The 20,086-nt window shown below is 42.0% G+C and overlaps 1 protein-coding gene across 6 annotated transcripts in view; it reads left to right on the forward strand.

Moving 5' to 3' along the window:
* Window positions 1-20,086, forward strand: part of pleca (plectin a) — a 103,585-nt gene that overhangs the window by 23,910 nt on the left and 59,589 nt on the right. The window contains exon 1 of one of the 6 annotated variants that reach the window (XM_056399816.1): window positions 5,047-5,181. The exons of the other annotated variants lie outside the window; for them this stretch is intronic. Coding sequence (XP_056255791.1) covers window positions 5,136-5,181 — 46 coding nt within the window. The 5' untranslated portion in view covers window positions 5,047-5,135. Of the gene's footprint in view, window positions 1-5,046; window positions 5,182-20,086 lie in introns of those variants that run through there. 6 annotated transcript variants of the gene reach the window in all.

Consider the following 20,086-nt stretch of genomic DNA (forward strand, 5'->3'; position numbering starts at 1 on the left):
CGCACAGACGGTTTCCATGTGTCTACTTGCCTTCAGGTGGCAAAATGAATCTCAAATCAGTGTGCGACACCGTTTCACTTATGGTTTTATACATTTTAAACGAATGTAATTCAGGATCTATCTGGAACTGGACTTGTGCTGTTCTTGTTATAGTTTTATGATATCTTTATTAAGGAGATGTTTTAGGTGTTGCCTGCCAGTTGGCGCGTAATGTTGATCTCCTGTCATCACCACAGGCCCTTCATACAGCTCTCTACCGCAGGGCTGAGGCTGCTGAGGCCGGAGCTGTGTCTCAAGCACGCTGTTTGTCACCTGGTCCATAATTTATCTATTTAAGAAGCTGATACACCGGCTCGGGTTTGTACTAGTGCTGCACGATATGCACAAAAATCATATCGCGATTATTTTGGCAGGTAATGCGATTTCATGTGGTATGGTCATTTTTTTCATTTAATTTTTACTGAAAATATATAAATGGTGATGAGGTGATTGTTGTTGGTCTTGTCCCAAACAATCATGTTCCTTTACGTCTGGAGAATATGATGTGTAGGCCGCGGCGTCTCTGTAGCACCACAACACTCATGGTTGCTAACAATGCTCAACAATGTGACACATTTTACCTTTTATCAAAAAACACTGCTGCTCCTGTGATTCAGATATTGAACTTGGCCAAACTGCAGTTTTTATTATATTTTGATTAATTGCAGCCCTAGTTTGCAGCATTGGAATAAAATGCGACTTCCTATTGATCATCGTCTGTTGAATCATTTGGTTGTTTGTTGGCCAAAACCCTGAAACTCACCACTTCAGTTTATTTGGCAAATTAAACATAATCTTTAATATATGAAGAATCAAATCAAAAGCTTCTTAGTTTGTTCAATGTTCAATATCTCAGGTAGCATCAGTTTTTTAAAGATTACATAACTCTTCATGGATTTCCCCTAGGGGATAAGTAAAGTATCTATCTATCTATCTATCTATCTATCTATCTATCTATCTTGAGCACAGCACTGATTAATAACATTAAAGGTGGCTGCAGTCTGCTTATGAACGCTACTTCCTGGTCTCTGGTATTGTGCATGCTGGCTCACTGGCACCCACTGTTATTAGTAACACTTGTGCTCCCATGTCTGCTGTGACAAAGAGCTCCTGTACAACCCCACAATTTCATAATTACACATTTGAGCTTAAAGACAAATATAGTTCAAGGACTCCACTGAGTCATGTCGCTCGTTTTCTTCCCACAATGAAATCTACCAATAAAATCCTCTGAGCTCAGAATGGCTAAGTTTGGTGTTTGGGCCATTATTGGATTTAGGAACAATCTCAGGAGAAAGGATTTGCTCACTGCCTGAGAGAAAGTGCCTCCATTTGTGGAATAAAAGTCCTGTGTGAGTCACAATAAGTGAAATATTTGATTAAGACAGAAGCAGCTCAGTGATTTGGGAGACACCGAATGTTTTGTTGTATAGTGTGTTCTTGTTTAGAGAGAGGGAGCTGCATAAGGAAGATTTTTCAGGCTTTGAAAAGGAGCGTTGGAATAATTGAATAGACTCTGACCCTGTTATAATAAGTCTTTGTTAAATGATTCCAAACTTTTTTATGAACATCTTACAGTGTGGTTGTCATTTTAAGGGTTAAACACACAGGTACAGTATGAGGTGTGAACCAGACACTGTTTGCAGGAATGATCTCACTGCTGCTGTAGCTGGTTGAAACTGGATCTGCGATCTCCTTTCAGCCTGACAAGCATGTATTGATTATGTATTGATTGGAAGAGGGGGTGATTACAGCCACTCCTGTATAATTTCTTGGCTACAGCGCACATGGGTTGTAGCACATGTGCGGCTAAACATTATGCTATTTGTTATACAGACGTTCGACACTGGATGAGTGTGTTGCTTCAACCAGGTGGTTTTTGTAACAATAATAATAATAATAATATAATAAGGCAACATAAACAAGCACAGGACAGAGATAAGGTGAAGTTAAGATGGAAGATATACAATATACTTCAACATAAAGAAGGACAATTAGAGGAAACTAGACGCCGTATAAAAGCATACACATGCACACACAATAAAACAATAGGAGGAGGATAAAAAGAAAAATATCTGAATATATCTGTCGCTTTATATTATCGGCTCAGTCATATCTGCCCATGGGAGAAATCATTCCCCATTTGTATCTGAAGGACTTCCTGTCAGGTCTTATTCGTCTTCAGTCGTTCGGTGTAATGTATTTCTCATGTTTTTAATTTTACCTCAAAGAAAGGAGCTTGTTTTGTTTCAGGACATTTCTAAATTCTGTTATCATGATTTGTGGCGGCGCTGGGTCGAAATATTTCAGCTATTTATCTTTAGTAATAAAAAGCAGCTGTTAAATAAAACCCCTCTCTGGATCAGGGGAAGCACGTTCACTGAGCTGTAATAGGTCCTTTGCTTTAAGTAGTCTAGCCGCCGAACACTTAATTAGGAGGAAGACGAACCCTCGACAGGAAATGGCTCTGAAACTGGAACCGGCGTGGACTTGATGGCCGTGACGCTTTGGAACCACGTGACCATCGGTCCTGCGGAGCTGCGATTCATCAGATCACGTGATATTGATGGAAGCGTCATAAACAAACCAATCAACTTACATACATGTGTCGAACCGTCCGTGTCTGCACTGAGCAGACAGGTCACCCTCAAATCCATTATGAGTAATCCACAGCTTCATCAGTCTGTGTACAAAGGATGTTAGTTTAGGCCTGTTACTCTAACGGCGTCTGATGTGTGATTTCCCAGGATGCTCTGACGTTCAGACAAGGCTCTTGTACTGTGTGTTTCACTGAGTCAGAGTTAAACCGGCAGCTTGTTTTTACACGTTAGTTTCACGTTGAGCAGAAAGTGACTCTACCACGCTCAAACGACTGACACGTGATGCAGAGAATCAGCTTTTTCGGTTTTCGGGATATTTTCATCTCGAAAATTCATGTGGATCCTACATTTCCCAGTGTGTGTTGGAGTGTGTGTGTTGCAGGAGAAACTGACATCGGTTCAGTTGTTGATGTGACACCAGTGTGGATCAGAGTGGACACCTTCTCTCCTTACCTTGAATCCTCCGATATCTCTTTCATATCCTTCGAAACCTTTGTCACAAAATCTCATTTCACCACAACAAACCCTTTGCAGCGATGCAACTTTTTAAACGACCGGGATTATTTTTCTTTGTGTGAAAATCTAGTGGAACTCAGAGCTGCCAAAGAGAAAACTGTCCCGGTTAGCCAAAAAAAAAAAAAAGAAATCATAAATTCTCCACATACACAAGTCTGATAGATGCGTCTGTCACTCTGCTCATGCTGAGGCGAAGCAGCATTTTCAGTGTTGCTGACTTGAGGCCCGACGCAGAGTCACAGTCACTGGAGGCCTGAAGAAAAACTGCTGAGTCAAAGTCAGTGTAACCTTCACTGTCATCAACACAACACAGCCAAGGCTCTGACAGTGTGAACCTGGCATCATTCCTGGTTTATTGACGATAATTATTTACTTTTCTTAATATCTCATGTGTTTGGATTGGACATTAAGAAAAACAGTGAATTCCTGCGGGCGGAGAACTCGTAACTCACAGTCCTGACTCCTGAGTTTCATCAGAGATAATTAGTAGGAATTTGTTTTTGCAGCTCTAATGAGTGATTTCAACATTTTGTTGTTCAGTGCAATTTTAATTTTAATTTATATCAATATCATGTTCAAAAAGATGCTTTTGCATAATTTCATTGAATTATTTGTTGAGATTGCAAAGTATATTTTCTTGAGAAGTGCTCTGTCATCCAAAACCCCTCCGAGGTCCCGGGTCCAGGGTCTCCTCTGCGGGTCCTGTCTCCTAGAAATGATGTTTATATACAACTAAACTGCAACAGCAGATATGTTCAGACGCGACTTTATTTTTAAATGCATGAAACATTACATATGTTAATGTTAGCAGCGTTAGCAGGAGGTGGTTTGGGTGGATCGTGGCTGTTCAAAGCTCTGCACTGACGCACCAGAGACCAGAGTTTAGTGAAAGATGGTGGTTCTGCTCAAATATAAATAAACATGTTGTGTCTGAAGTCACTGAACTTTTCCTGTCTTACACCAGACCAGGATCTTTCTCCAATCTTCGTTGTCGTCTGTGAACATTTCACTTTGCAAGTTACCAAACACATAAATTCACAACATTGACAACGTATCCTCGTTAAGTTAATAAAAAAATGTAAACCTGGTTGCAACCGTGTTTCCTACAGAACGTCTTTCTGCTGTTGCAGTGTGTTTGTATAAACTGTAAATGTCATTTGCAGGAGACGGTTTGGCTCTGCAGAGCTTTGTCATGAAATATGGAAAAGCTCCTCTTGTGCAGTGGCAGTAATGGAGTAGTTTAGAGGAGAATAATGCTGAGTCACTCACTGTTTCCTGATGGAGGAGAAATAATCCACATTTACCTTAGCTTTACATTTTAATTTTAAAAGACTTCGTAGTTTTATAACAAAATAATTTAATCATTTCAAAATAAAATAGTTTATTTTCTCTCTTAGTGTCCTGCTGTAGTAATATTGTATCAGTGCATTTAAACCTTTACTTGTGTTGAACATGTGTGATATCCACCTCCTCTCAATCAAACCTCATGACCTCACTCTCTGGATGGACCGCTTGGATCCAGCTACATGTCTCTGCTGCGATGTGATGGTGGAGCGTGACTGTTATTGGTCGGGGCACCTCCCTGTGAAACACCACGAGGATGAGACGGGACGACATCAGGGAGGGGTAGTGGGTGGAGGGGAGGGAGGTGGGCTTCTTTCTTTTCCAGTTCTCCTGCTGACAGGGATTGTGTGTGAGCGGGCAAGAGAGAGAGAGAGAGAGAGAGAGAGAGAGAGAGAGAGAGAGAGAGAGAGGAGAGAGAGAGAGAGAGAGAGAGAGAGAGAAAGAAGGGAGTGAACAAAAGCAATTAGGTGCCAACTCCTGTGGCAGCAGAGAGAGAGAGAGAGGGTTAGAAAGAGGCTGCTGTAGCAGAGAGACGTTTCCATCCTGCAGCGTGGTGCTTGGTGCTGTGCTGACCTTGCAGAGCTCACACTCGGCTGTTTGCAGCCTCGGGCAGTCGGGAGAGGGGAGACCGGGAGCATGGATCCTGCGAGGTCTATCCAGCACGAGATCAGCTCTCTCAAAGGTACTCCTCTCGTCTTCTTTCAGATTCTGCTTCCTCAAGACTCTTGTCATCACCATCGTATGCTTTCAGGACCGCCTCGCTTTCCCATAATCCCTCCCCGTTGAGGACTTCCTCGTCGTATAGCTGCAGGCTGAGGGAAAAAGTTCAGTTTTGCAGGTTTCAGGGAGTGTTGAGTTAAATGGAGGAATTATAATCCTCTGCTCTCCCTCGCTCTCTGCATGTTTTTGTGGATAAAAGGAATGAAAAGCTTTTGTTCCCTTTTGTGTCCGGGGGTGACCACAGGGGCCGGACCGGGGGCTGGACCGGGGGTCAGGGGGGAAACAATTGTGCTGAGACGCTGTGTTTTTATGAGATGCAGTGGGAGTCTGCTGCTGCTGCTGCTGCTGCTGCTGCATGCGGCACGTTAAATGCGTCTGCGCTGGGAGATGCAGAGCAGAGCTGCAGAGCGGCTGCTGCTGCTGCTGCATCACCGCGGTAACAGCAGTGATACGGCCGAGTGTTGCCCTGCCCCTCAGTCAGGGACGGGGCTGTTGGTGCAGCAAAGCCTGGGTGAAACTGTACATCTGTGTGTGCGTGTTTGTCTGGCTGCAGCAAGGTTTCATGTTTTATTTACAATTAGTGTTTACGTCAGCAAAGATTGCTCCTCCCACATCATAGGTGTCACATTACGTCACGATAATGCAAGGCGTACATTTAAAACGCCTGATTTCTCCCAGCTGTAGTTCTGCATGCAGGCTGGGTGTCAAACCTCAGAGCACTTTTTGTCAGATTCATAATCCTGCTTACTTCATTTATAATCAGTTGTACCTGACTTAGCTCAACATTTTCACTATTTTAGAAATAACATTTTATTAACTTTTTGTCAAATAAAAATGGGTTTGTGGATTAAAAAAAAGTTTTCTCAAAAAACATTTCTCACTATGAAGCTTTAAAAAGATATTGTATTTGTACTGGTAGTTAAATTGGATTTTATAATTTTTATAATTAGACCCTAAAATTTGCATCATGCTCACCAACAAGTTTAAAGCAACTTAGCTGTGGTTCAGATTTGGTCATGTCGTTGCTGTGACAACATATTAAACAGAGTTAATCAGACAATGTCCACACTATGTTTTTGTTTTAATACTCCTACGTTTCCTCCTCCCATCCACACGACTTCAGTTTTGGAAACTCTGCTCGACCCATTTTATTTTAAGAAACTCTTATAATTCTCTTGAAAGCTCTGGGGTTGTGTTTATTTTGAAAAGTCTGGGGTTGTGTTGTACCTGGACATACAGAAACAGAAAGAGCATTAGAATAGAGAATTAAACTAAACAGCAGCTGCTAGCAAAGACAACAAGGTCAGTAACACTAATATTCATTATCATGTTGTATTCACCACTGCTAGTTGAGGCTGATGAGAGCCAATCAGGAGAGACGTTGGGGTCTACGTCATCGTTTCCAAAGGTCTCAGTTTCTGTCCGTCCAGATACAACACAATCTCCAGACTTTTCAAAATAAAACACAACCCCAAAGTTTTCAAAATAAATGAGTCCAGCTCCATTTTCGGGTCTTGAAAACTTGTTGTGTGGACGGAGGAGGAAACCTATGCAAAGAGATTAGCTTTAAAGTGAAAACATAGTAGTGTGGACATAGCCTCAGTATTACATTATGGTTTTTATCCATTTCTGAACTTGCCAAGTCAAGCACCCTTTATATATTTCATTCATGCTTAATTTTTAAAGTGCAGTTTTTTAACTGGCATTCACCCAGTAAGTCTGTGTCCCAAAGGCAACTTCATTTATTCAAAAGCTTCTCCTCTCTTCTCCGTCTGTCTCCTCCACCCTGCAGGTATCACAGTCTGCATGGCTGGTATTTCCAGACTTAGTTTATCAGGTATTCAGGCCATGGAGAGTGTGTGCTACTTTCACATCAACCTTTTAATCAATGTTCTCCATCTAAATCTGACTGAGAAAAACAGACAGACTGAGTGGACAGGACCTGACCAGGCGGGTGAAGCTGGCTCAGCCTGAAAGGAGAGCTGAGGTTTGTCTGGAGTATTCTGGCAAAAACGTGGTAACGCTTTGAAGGAGTTATCCATGCGGCAGAGGCATTTAAATGATCCTGGAGAGGGATCTGAAGGACGGGCTGAGAATGTTTTCCCCCGGGGCTCCGGAGACAAAGCCCCCCCCCCCCCCCCGCTTCACCAAGCGCTCCCAATGGAGTTACTTAACATGTTGGACACTGCTGTTCACTCAGTCAGACTCAGTTCATTTGTAAGCATGTCGTCACCTCGAGTCCATCGCTCCCATTGTCCATTCTTGTCAGCTATTTTCAGAATGCACTTGGTGCAGAATCAGCTCTTTAACACAGCAGCCTGTTGATTATCTCCTGCATGTGTCGAGACATTCAGGGCCACGGCTGAGGGGTGGCCTCGCTGGCCTGTTGCTGACAGATGCATTCACCCGGTGAAACAGATTGATATTCATCTGTCTTTTACCTCCTTCTCCCAGCCTGCTCTGGGTCCTGACCCAGATATCTCAGCTCATTTCAAGCTCGTGCAGAAGCTTTTTGACGTGAAAAACTTCACCTGCTTTCCTTTTAATGTTCTCCATTTCTTTCCTGTCTGTTTTCCCCCGTTTCATTTTGTATTGTTTGATTGAAACTTTTTTCGTGCTGCTGTTAGAGTCAGATCTTGTTCGCAAAAGAGGTTTCTAGCCTCTGTGGAATTTACTTTGTTAAATAAGGTTTCACAAGAACAATGTGAACACCAAATTGTTGTTAACAAGGAGCTAATCTACAGCCTCTTAACCTGTTTTAACCTTTGGCCTTCGTGGAGCTGTGTTAGTTGTGTCTGTAGCTCTGCATGTATCAACACTCTCTGCTCCAGGGTTTGTGTTTGGCCCTGATCAGAGTGTTTCCACTGACAGCACCAACACTCTGTTGTGAGTGACGCTCTCTGAAGGTTATGTGCTGGTGAAAGAAATGTGTCTGAACACTTCAGCAGAACAGATTCAAACCAGGGCTCATCCAGTTAAAACGGAGCTGAGGTCAGGGGTCGGGGGGGGTCGGTGCACTTGACCTCCGAGCGGTCTAGAGTGACAGGAGGAGATGGCAAAGAGGCAAAGTAGCTTGCTGACATTTGGCAGGTTCACCTCCTGAAATCTGTAGAAATAAAAACCTTTAAAGTAAAACTGATTTAAATAGTGACAGGTGCTGAACACCAGCGGCTCCAGTCAGGAATCAATGCACATATTAGTGTTTAAGAGAAAAATAAACACTCAACTACAGCAACTTCAGCACACAAAGATTATACACTGGTGTTGTCTGTAATGTATTTACTGTCAACTGCACAGGACACATCTCCTGCGAGGCCAGTGAGCAGCTGGCAGAAATATATATGTTTAAATGGGTGGCCAATAGAAATGCAGCTCGTGCCTCTCAGAGAGGTGAATATAAACTTCACCACACCGATTAATGAAAAAGAAAAAAACAAAACAATCCTGAACAAACTATGTGACTTACACTTTCTTCCCATGGAGGTCACGTCATCAAGAGGATATGACAAAGGGCTGTTGGGCCCATCTAATGAGAGCTGGGATGGAAACGCTTAGAAAAACCAGCGTTCTACAGCCCATCACCGCGTCACAGACAGAGACAGACAAAAATAATCCTGAAAAAATCCCAAACTTGTAAATTAGTGAATCAAGTGTCCTCGTGCAACTTCACCCACACAACAGCATGACGGGGTTATTGTGATGTTCCCTGCTGACCTATAAGTGTGTGGTTTAGACCGGACTCTGCAGTCTATGGATGAAGGCGTGTCTCTCTATGATTTCCCGCATGTCCATCTGCAGCTGTGCCTTGTCTGATATCTGCAGATAAGAGTCCAGTGCGGCATCAGATCAGCGTCTTCTTTTTCCTCCTCTGCTGCATTGTCTGTCTGCCAAGAATTTCACAGCATGAAATGATCCAGGAGGCAGAGCGGGGGGGGGGGGGGGGGGGGGGATCGGCTGCTGTGGTTGTGACGGAGCAGAAATAAAATATTTGAGTCTCATACTCAACATTTTTTTGTAGAATCTGGATGTTTATGATCTATATCTCTGTACAGATGCAATTCCTGAAAGTATCAAGTGGCGTCATTCATCCGGCGTGTGTGTGTGGGATATTGCTGATGCGTTGTATTTCATTCTGTATTTCATGCTCAGAGATGAAGGGCTCACATGTCACTGTCTCTCTCGGCAGCTCTCAGATGCTTCAGCTGCCATTTGAGCCGCAGGAATTAATGGACGGCAGCCTTTCAGATTCCTTACCTGTTTCTGTCCGGCCAGTCAGATTCACTCCAGATGGGAAAACTAGAGTCATGTGGAGTGAAAGAGAACACCTCCATGTCATGCACATGAAAGACTTTGTCCTGACCTGATGAAACTCAGTATTTTAGAAAATAAAGTCAGGTTCCTGACACAACGTCGCATTCCTCCAAGCTGTGCAGGAAGGAAAAAGTCCAAAGACATAAAAACTCCTTGTAGTAAACAGAAGAACTTTATTAGACCAACACACAGAGTGAATATTAGACATAGAGCATATATTTTACCAGGTGGCCAGAGGCATCACTCCGAATGAAAACATGTATCTGCTGGATGTATGAGGAAGTGTTTGTTCATCATCATCATCCTTTATATATAAAGGTGACAGTATGTTGATGTGGTGTGTGCAGCTTGTTTCTGCTGCCCCCAGGTAACCATAACAACCCTGCAAGTTATTTTACCAACAACACAGTTTCTCTGTTAATCTTAATAGCAGCACAAGTTATTCATCTATTTTCAACTATCCATTATTTTCATTATCAATCAATCTGTCTGTTTTCTAAATGAATTGATTAATTGTTGGAAGCTCCAGCGGCCTGAAACCCAAAAATATTCAGTTTATCGTCACGTAAGATCAAGAAAAGATTGTGATTCTCATATTTGAGATGTAGAACCATCAAATATTTGACATTTTTAGACAAAAGGAAGCTGCTGGACTTACTTCAGACACGCTTACACACAGCCAAGGATACAGTTAAAATGCTTTTATTGTGTAAGGGCATATCAGAGTAAAATATACAACAAATCATCCCAAAAAGGGAATAAAAGGCCGACCGGTGTCAACCACCACAGAGTCTTCCTCAGGGCGCGGTCGGAAAGAGAAGTGAGGATGTTGAACCATCACATATTTGACATTTTTGCTGGAAAAAGTTTGATGAACTTCCTTCGATCGAATGATAATTGCGATCCCTGTGCGCAGAAGAGTTTGTGTTCAAGGTGTGTAGTTGAGTGTGTGAGTGCTGTGTGTGTCTGGTTGTCTGTGGGGATGTGTTTTCCCAGGAACAGTCGGTGTAATCCTGTTTGAGCTGTCAGCGAGTTCGTCAGTCATTCTGGTTGATAAGTCAACGATGGTAGCTGATGTGATTACATAATCTCATTAACCTCAGGTTTCCTGTAATTCAGGAGGAAAACTGCCTCTGCAATTTAACACGTCCTCTTTAATTAGCCACTCCTCCTTCTAATCCTCCTCTCAGTGGGACTTAATTAGTCTCTGTGCTTTGTTTTGTCAGGGAAAGTGGAATCAGGTGGGGGATTAAAGGTGACTCTTACACCACCTGTACGATGAGTTTTAAAACACCTGAGCAGAGAAGTGCAAAAACATTAGGAATACTCTCTCCCATCATCTCAGTGTTTGGGTCTCACCTATTTACTGATACACAGTGGAAAGAAGCACGGAGAATTAGTGGTAAATGCTGTATCAATAACACGTGTGAGGAGGCGTCTTTCAAGAATTTGAATAGACTTTTGTCCGGACACATGCAGGAGATAATCAACAGGTTTACCTCAACATAGAGAGATTCAGTATTTAGTATTAGTATTAGTTAGTATTTAGTATTTCCCATCTATTTTTTCACTGTATATTTACAGGAATGTTCTGGATTGATGTGGACAACTTTCTAAAAAAAAAGAAACTAAAAGTGAAATAGTTGTGTTTGATATAATGCTGTATTTTGCTGTATTTTTGTCAAGAAGTTTGGAAGCAGCATGTTGTATGTAATACAACCTTTTATTATTTTTGTAAAATGACATATTCATAAGAACCAAGCCAACTTTTCTGAACCTAACCCTTAAAATAATTTAAACAATATAATAACTATATAATGATAATAAACTCTGGCTTTGTAACATTTAAAACTTTTGTATATGGACTTGTGCATAATGAATAGTTTGAGCGTTCCCTGAAGCGGCCAGCAGGTGGCACTGTTAGTGAGGCTACTGGTGGATACAAGTTACCACAACTACTGGAGGCCTTAATGAGATTTCCTGCACAGAGCTAAGTGCTTCAGAGAAAGCTGCTGTTCCCATGATGCCGCTCTTTATTCGTCTTTGTCTGATCGTTCGGTCGACACGTTCGTCTCCATCTTACACCATTAGCAGCATCTTCTCTAATGGCTCAGATGCTGTTCGACCCATTCACAGCTGCAGTCGGACAAGTCTGTGCGTCAACACCACTGCAGTTTAATACACCGTCTCTCTATTCTTGCTGAGTGTGTGTATATTTCACTTTGGAACAAACTGTGCAACTGTTTTCTCTAACTGTGTTTTCTCCTCTCTCTTGTGTTTCTTCTCTCTAGGTAAGTGTGTGTTCCTGCTGTTTACACAGTGTGTGGGTTTGAGTGGCGGCTCCCAGACGACAGCGCAGGTCAGTGGGCGAGCTCCTCCTGAGCGCTCCACAGATCACGCTCTTCTTCTCTGACGCCGTCGTGCGGTCTGGTTTCAGCTAATCCAGTAGTCTTCCCCCGACACAAGAGTTTGATGATATTTATGTCTATGTCCCTGTTTGATCCTAATTCATTTTATTACACACACACATACACTACTTGTTACACTCCAGCTTTGAATACGGCCTGACTTTCAAATGAATGCAGCTTTTTATTTGGCAGAATAATGAAAGTGGCTTTGGAGAGACTGAGCGATTGTTGTTGGTGGCGTGAGAAGCTGCAGGATGTTTGTCATCATGTCTGACGGACTCTTTGCTCCGATGCCAAGTGAATCAACAGGATCTGATCTGTGGCTCGAGGCTGCGTCTCTGTCGCTGTCGTTCTGTCTGTGCGTCTGTATCTCTGATCAAATCTGTATCCTCTGGGTGAGAGGAAGAATCACGTGCTGCAGTTTAAAGAAGAGAGCGTCCACTTTATAAGTGATGTTAGGCCTGAAACTTGCAATTATTTTCACATTCACATTTTTCACATTGAGTCATTAAGTCCTTACAAGACCAATAAAGATAATGATAATAACAATAATAATGATAATCTTTATTTATAGAGCGCTTTTCTGATCTTATGTTACAAAGTGTAGCAAAGTAAAATGTGCAGGTCATATAAGGCAACAGTTAAAACAAGCAATCAGTTAAATATAATTAAAGTGTAGTATTAGTGCAAATAAACCAACAGCAGAGTCACCAGAAAGCCATCAGTATAAATCAATAAAACAAATCAATTAAGAGTCAGTAAAAGTAAAAGTTATCAGTAAAATAAAGTCAAATCGGGAAAAGCTGTAACACTGATTCTGCTGAGCTGATTTCCTCACAATAGTCCACAGTTCATAATGATATAAAATGACTCATCCTCATCAGTAAATCCTTTTCTTAACAAATTGCATCAAGTGACTGATTTTCAAAATAAATGTTCAATCAGTTTCAGCATTAATTAATGTCCACTAACTTGCTGATGGAGTTTGACGCCTCCATAGAGGATGATGGGAAATGTATCTGTATTGCAAAGTCTGCATTAAGCTCCAAGTACCTCAAGTGACCTCCACACATGATATATATATATATATGGTATACATACTATATTTTTCTTATGTAACTACTGGTCATACTCAAGCATCAGGGCAAAATTTTACTCCTGGGTTTGTTTTTTATGCCTCCCTCTGACATTTCAGTTTGTCAGTAATTGTAAGCTGTAAAGCCTCATGCTTGTGCCATTCCAGAACTTTCATGGCAGGAGGCGAAGTTATAAAAACTGCAGGAGCTGTTTGTTGGCCAACCCTCACCACAGGCAAAACAGCCACCGACAGCCAGCAAGACGCCGGCGTACTCTCTCTCTTTTCCCTCATGAAGCTTCTTCTCTGCCACTCGGCTGCAGTTTGTTGTTACTATCAGGCGTTTTTCTCATGGTGGTGTAAGGTCGGGAGGACGATCGGGGGATAGACAGAGAGGAGCTGGAGTCCTCAGTGAAAGGGGTTACTTTAAAGTGGGCCCCCCTCACACTGTCAGGGTCGGCTTTATGAGGAGTGCAAGCTGATATATGGGACTCCACTAATGGCACCCCACACTTATCACTCTGACAAAGTGGCCTCAGGGTCTTGTAGCTGTAGACTGTTTCTCAGGTCTTTGCCTGTCTTTGTCTTAAGTGCCTTTAAGTTTTGTTCTCGTTTCTCTCTCAGTCAAAAACACCATTGTTGCACCGAGGTGGATTTATTACCCATTATCAATGAAATCCCCCCAGAGACTGCAGTTATAGAGAAAGTTTCCTCCTCAGCTGGTAGTTAGTTAGCGCCATGAAGAAAGTCTGAGAATTAGTGTGTTTCAATGAGCCATGAAACACTGGAGCTGCCAGACTGAGGCTGAGCTGAAACTGTCACTGTAGTAGCCTATAACGAGGCAATAAGGAGGCGAAGGAAGATGCACACAACAGCATTCACCTGGATTTATATTAGATCTGAAGTTTTTTCTTATGCATCACTGATTAGTCCCAGTTTATTTTTTAACTTAACGCCAGTGAGTCAGAACCCAGTCTCCAGTTTCAACAATCTGAACAAACCAACTTATTCTCGCTCTCCTCAAACCATAGAGCTAATCTCCCTTGGCAACTGCCTAGATGTAATCCATTAAACGTTTAGTGGAGCTTTATTCTTGCGGCACTGCTGTAGCACATTCCAGCCTTTCTGCTGTTTACTGGTATGTTCATCAGTATGTAGTAAACAGCCTTTTTTTTTTGCCAATAAATCATGAGAAATTCTGCTTCCAGCGAAGCTCCTGAGCCCTGCGGGGGCAACAGCGTGATGCAGGGGTAATACTGTACATACAGACAGACTCTCATACAGACATACAGACTCTCAAAAGTCACATTTTTGGTGGAGTATATCTTTAATCGCGCAAGTTCACGTTCCAACGTTCAGGTTCATATTTCGCCTCAGGTTTCAGAGACAGCACATCAAAGTTTGTGTTTGCATGGTAACCTGAAAAATCACTCCGTCCAAAAAATAATGTCAGAACCAGACTTCACTCACTCATCCTGCCAGTTTTTAATGTTTTTATCGTGTGAGGTTTTGATGGTCAGCTGGTTGCGTGGTGATGAACCACTGAACGACTCTCACTTCCAGGAAGAGTGTGTGTGTTGTGTGTGTGTTGCTAGTAGCAATGCTATCGCCTCTGACCACTGTTATGGCCCTGTTCTGTATTTACTCATATTTCTATGGTGTGTCATGTTACTATGGTTACAAGCATTCCTGGCCGGCCGCGCCCAATCATGGGTTTTTGATGACTCATTGCAGTGGCCAGTCACACACACACACACACACACACACACACACACACACACACACACAGGGGAACTCTCATCTTCCCCCTCCTCTGTTCCTTCACTGTGGTTCCTCTTAATCACACGATGCTCTTATGATCTGATTTGGAAACTGGCAACTGGCAAAGTGCAGTCATCAATTTTCTGAGTCGGCCATTTTAGATTTGTGATTTTTTTTTTTTTACTTTTTTTTTTAGAAAAAAATCAGTTCTGTTACTTTTTCACTGAGCAGCATTTAAACCTCTAAATGCTTTACATGCATGTGGTTCTGTCGACACTGCAGCTGCTTCATGCCAGAGTTTTCTCATATAAAGACTCAGTGGTTTTGCCACGTCATGGTGCGCAGCCCAGGGAGGGAGCGTCTACTAGCTGCTCATAGTATCAGCCATTTTAGCTCAGTTGCCCTCTGGACAGATCATGTTCCACTGCTTTTTTTGCAGCCCGAGTGGTTCGTGCAGTAGCTGCTGAAGCTTTCGTCCCGCTGGTTCTCCGCTGCCTTTTGCTTTGTCCGGTTGAGTTTATGACACGTCTTCCTCGTGCACGGAATAAAATCATCTCATTAGTGTTACAGATTAAATGAAATGTCGCAGTGTGTTGGTTTCAACAGAACAACACTCTGCAGGAAATTCACATTCAACATCTTGCTGAGTTTGCGGTCATGAAGGTGTGAGTCCAGGGAAAAGCCTGCGTGGCCTCGCCGCTCTGCTACAAAAGTTGTTATTTCAACACTGAGTCATGGTCAGAAAGGTTGCTCTATGGTTGAAGTTGAAAAGGCAAATTTAAATCAACATTTCAACGGTGGTTAGAATTTATACCCTGAAAAAGAATCAACATTGTATTTGTGTCATGTTTTCAACGTTGAAATACTAACGTTTAATCAATATTGACTCAATGTACTAACTACCAACTTTCCCGCCTAAATATTTTATATTAAACAAGGACTCAGGAACAACCATTTTAGGGGGGTGTGGAACACATGTATTTTACTTAAAGCACGTCTACCACAGTGATGCATTCAACCACTTTGGTTTTTGATGACAAAGAAAATTAAATAATTTTCATCTAATGAAAAAAACATCGAAAATCTGCGTTTGGAGGGAAACTGTGAAGACGAGGGAGAGTCGAGCTCTCAGAAAAAAACCCTACATTCATGTTCCAACTGCCAGATGCTTTCATCAGATCTCAGCAGCCTGTGGAGAAGGAGGTAAGTTCTAATCTTCCAACTAAGGACAATGCTAGATCAACTTATGGCTGCAAATTGTTAGACGGCTGATTAACTGGTTAACTTTGCAAAACTACCACCAATTTTTTTATATAAACCATAGCCATTGTCTTGCTGTCTTTACAGTTGTAAATGTTAAGCTAACTACTGCATTATGGTTGTATATGCTGCTCAAAAGTGCCAGCTAGCATCAGGCTAATGTTATCCATTAGCATGTCTGATAGGGTCTCATTTTCATTGGTGCCAGCAAAAGCCAAAACCATGTAATGTAAAGTTTAATATAGCCAAGACTTTTCTATGCTGAGAGGTTTGATAGGTCAGCAGCATTTGTTTTTAAAAGCAAACTCAAACTGCTTCTAGCTGGACAGAGCAGTTTGACTTAAAGGCCTTTAGTGAAACAGAATCCTTCAAAAACATTTTTAAAATCAGTTAAAGGGAAACTTTCTGTATCTTCCCAGGATCCCTCTTAACAGTATATTGGAGCTGTGTGCGGTTACCTCCTTTGAAACTGAAGGAAGTTTCGTGCCACTTGCGTCTGAGTTTGTCAGTGAAATTCACTTTAAGTAAAAATACGTGTTTCTTAATATTGTATTGTGAAGAGCTGCCTAAAGTGTCCTTGTTTTCCCTGCAGATCATTTTCATAGGGACTCAGACCAGCTGCACCTTAAGTCCCCCTCAAGCACCAACACCACCCCATACTTACACCTTTCCGAGCGCTGGCTGCACTCGGGAGGTATTTGGATGAACGTTTTAAGTCCTTTATTTTCTGAATAGAATTCACTCACTGTTTACTTTGCAAAACATACTGTGATATTATATTTTACCTTATATATTTGATTTTCAGTACAATTTGATAAATATTCTACGTCACACTTACTCATATTGTTAGTTACTCTTATGTAAAATTGAATTGATTTTGCTGTCATTCTTGGATATGTTTGAGGGTTTTTTTTATTTGCATGTTGAGAACAATTATGTCATAAAATGTATTAATAAATACATTTATTTTGAAAGATCTGGTTTCTGGTAGTTAATTATTCTAACGTTTTTTCAATGTTTCTAAATCAACTGAAATTCAATCATAGGCGCCTTCCAGATAATGGGTGAGTAAGGGTCGATTCAGTGTCATGATTGAAAATCTGATGTTGATTCAACGTAAAACATAACGAGCGCTTTCAATTCGGTTGGTCAGGCATCAACGTAGATTCAATATTACTGCCTGACATCATTTAAATATTGTTTCAATCTGAATTGGCTACCTGGGTGTTTACTCAGCAATCTACAGGAAACATTCTGAGTTCAACATCAAACTTCATTCCTTTGCTCACCAACATCTGTCTCCAGAGGTGGAAACATAAACACCAATGTTAACTCTTGTCTCTATCACGTCTTTTCTTCTACTGAGTTAGCATGCTAACCAGCTAGCCCCGGCCCGTGTCGTCACTTTCTGATTGCGCTCCGGGGAACTGGCGAGAAAAAACTAAACTTTTTATTTTTTATTTTTAAGTTACATCAGAAGATAATCACTCTGCTTTGGGAAAAATGTCGACTTGTGAATCAGTGACAGATTTTATATTTGAGTGAACATGAGGTGGACAGATGTAAGCACTGACTCCAGAGCAGAGAGAACAGATGGAAAACAGACATGAAGCATCTCCCTTTGATTCTTACATGTGCACGAGAATTGTCTTTTATTTCACTGCAGACACTTTACCCAACAGTTTATCAAGATGTTAAAAGTGTGAAAGTTCCAGATTAGTCAGAGAATGTATAACTAGGTGTGTGTGTGTGTGTGTGTGTGTGTGTGTGTATTGTTAAAGCAAATACTCTGCAGGATTTTTTCCCACTGGTTCGTTTCCAAACGTCAAAATGCAGAGTTGCATTTAACGATTTGGAATGCGAGCATGTAGCTTAAATTACTCTCTATAAAGTATCTGCTGGAACGCAGAGAGCACTTGATCTGCCAGCAGAGTTGAATGGGTTTGTTGTAGAGCAGCCACCATCACCTTGACTCGTCTACATTCTGTCGTCCTGCGCCACCTCCACCATGGCAATGAGCTTTCACCACAGCTTTAGGGAGCGACACAAGAAACAAGCTAGGTGTCATGGTTACTCACATTCACGTGGGGGGGCGCTCAGGGATAACTACGGGGGAGTTTTGTTCAGGTACAGATTGTTTCATTTCTCTCCATCTGTGGTTCGGTGGTAGCAACCAAACAAAAGTCTGTTGTTGCCGCTGTTCTGTTTGATTCAGAGCCACAGGACAGGTAATGGAGAGCACCTGGAGATAAAGTCTCTGCATCCAATCAACCAACTCAACACAGGCCTCAACGGTTTCAGACGAATCAACATATCACTGAATTCTTGCGCAGTTAGAGATCTGTTTGTTCTACCAAATGTGATTTCATCAGCAGTGCCATATATCATTTTCACATAATGCTTCAGTAGATCATCTCCGTTATCGTCGTGACAGGCTGTTAAAATACCAGGGAACTGGCAGCACATCGTTTGCCTGGTATGATCTCAATTTTTGTAATGTTACCATGCCCCAGAAGGGTGGGGTCGTCTCCGCCTGCAAAGTTCACAGTGCGGAGATGTCAGTCACAGAAAGGGACAGTAAGAGGACTTTTAAATACAACCTACAACACTGTGGGAAAGGCCGTATTAAACTGCAGTAATTATTTGCTAATAAGTTAAACCCTGCTGGAGTCCTTCCTCAGCTCGTCGCCTCCTCTGCTGAAACTGCCAGCAGTGTGTTGTGAAACATCGCTCCCAGTAGAGAAGGGAGAATCTGTTTCACATGAATTTTGTTGACAGACTGACAAACAAACAGGCCAAAGGTGATTTTCATTACGGGGATTATGACAGAACAGTGACACCACATGTTCCCCCATATTCACAAAACTTGAAGCGTCTCGTTTGTCTCATCACTTTTCCCCGTACTGTGTGATCTGCAGAGGGAGCTTGTATGGTGCGATGTATCCTGACGGTGAAGTTACGTGGGATGACGGTGAAACAGTGCAGCTCCACCATCTTATTTAAAGGCAAACGGAGAAAAATCTCCATCCCCTGCAAACATTTTCCAGACCTCCTGGCTGTATTTTTAGCTCCCGCTGGCAGCCGTCGGTATCCTGGACTCCATGTTGCTTTCCAGTGTCGATCAGTCTCCGAGGAGGTTGAGTAACAGAGACTTAAACACAGGCACAATTGTCTTCTCTTAAGGGAAAGAAATGACTTGATGGCTTTTCCATTGGTTGTGGATGTGGGCTGTGAGGGAAGAGCAGAGCTGATGGACTGTGTCGGTTCTCTCTCGGTGGCTGACCTTTCCCTCTGACACGCCTCCCAGCCTTTAGAAAGGAATAGTGACTTTGACGGTTTATTATTTTGGGCTCCTTCAGGAGTTCAACACAAAGACTGTTGTTCATTTCTACTCTAGAGTCACATGTTTAATGCCGTCAGTCGGCTGCTTTTGAAACTAAATGCTGAACACTTGCTGCTCCTGTTGTGTGTTGTGTTTTGTGTGGATGGCGGTTTCCCCCTCAGGCCTGTTGATGGCGGTTTGTGTGTCATCTCTGCCGCCTATCAGGATGAAATTCCTCTTTATCTGTCAGCCTTTCCTCCTGGATACACACACACACACACACACACACACACACACACACAGAGCACCAGTTGTACAACAACTCTCTCAGTAGCTACTGTTCCTCAGTTATCTGTTATAAATCCTTATGCTTTTACCAACTTGCTCTCCAACATGTCTCAGTAAAAAGATAACAATCAACCCAGGAGCAAAGCCTTCAGTTTGCATTTTCATCCACTGACATGCACGCCTGAAATAGAGACATTTATATTGTGTAAGTGTTGTTTTGTTTATACGTTACGTAGAAAAACATAAACACATATTATTCAATCTGACTGGACATAAGGAAGTCAAAATATTATTAATAAATCTAGCAACTCGCTAGATGCCATTTTTTAAAATAAGTATAATGTTCTATTTTAATATCAGTCATTTAAAAAACTGCCAAAAAAATATCCCACTCTCCAAATAATATACATTGTATTTTTTAGAAAATAGACAGAATTCTGCC

This window comes from Seriola aureovittata, chromosome 16 (assembly GCF_021018895.1).
Source record: "Seriola aureovittata isolate HTS-2021-v1 ecotype China chromosome 16, ASM2101889v1, whole genome shotgun sequence".
NCBI lineage: Eukaryota > Metazoa > Chordata > Actinopteri > Carangiformes > Carangidae > Seriola > Seriola aureovittata.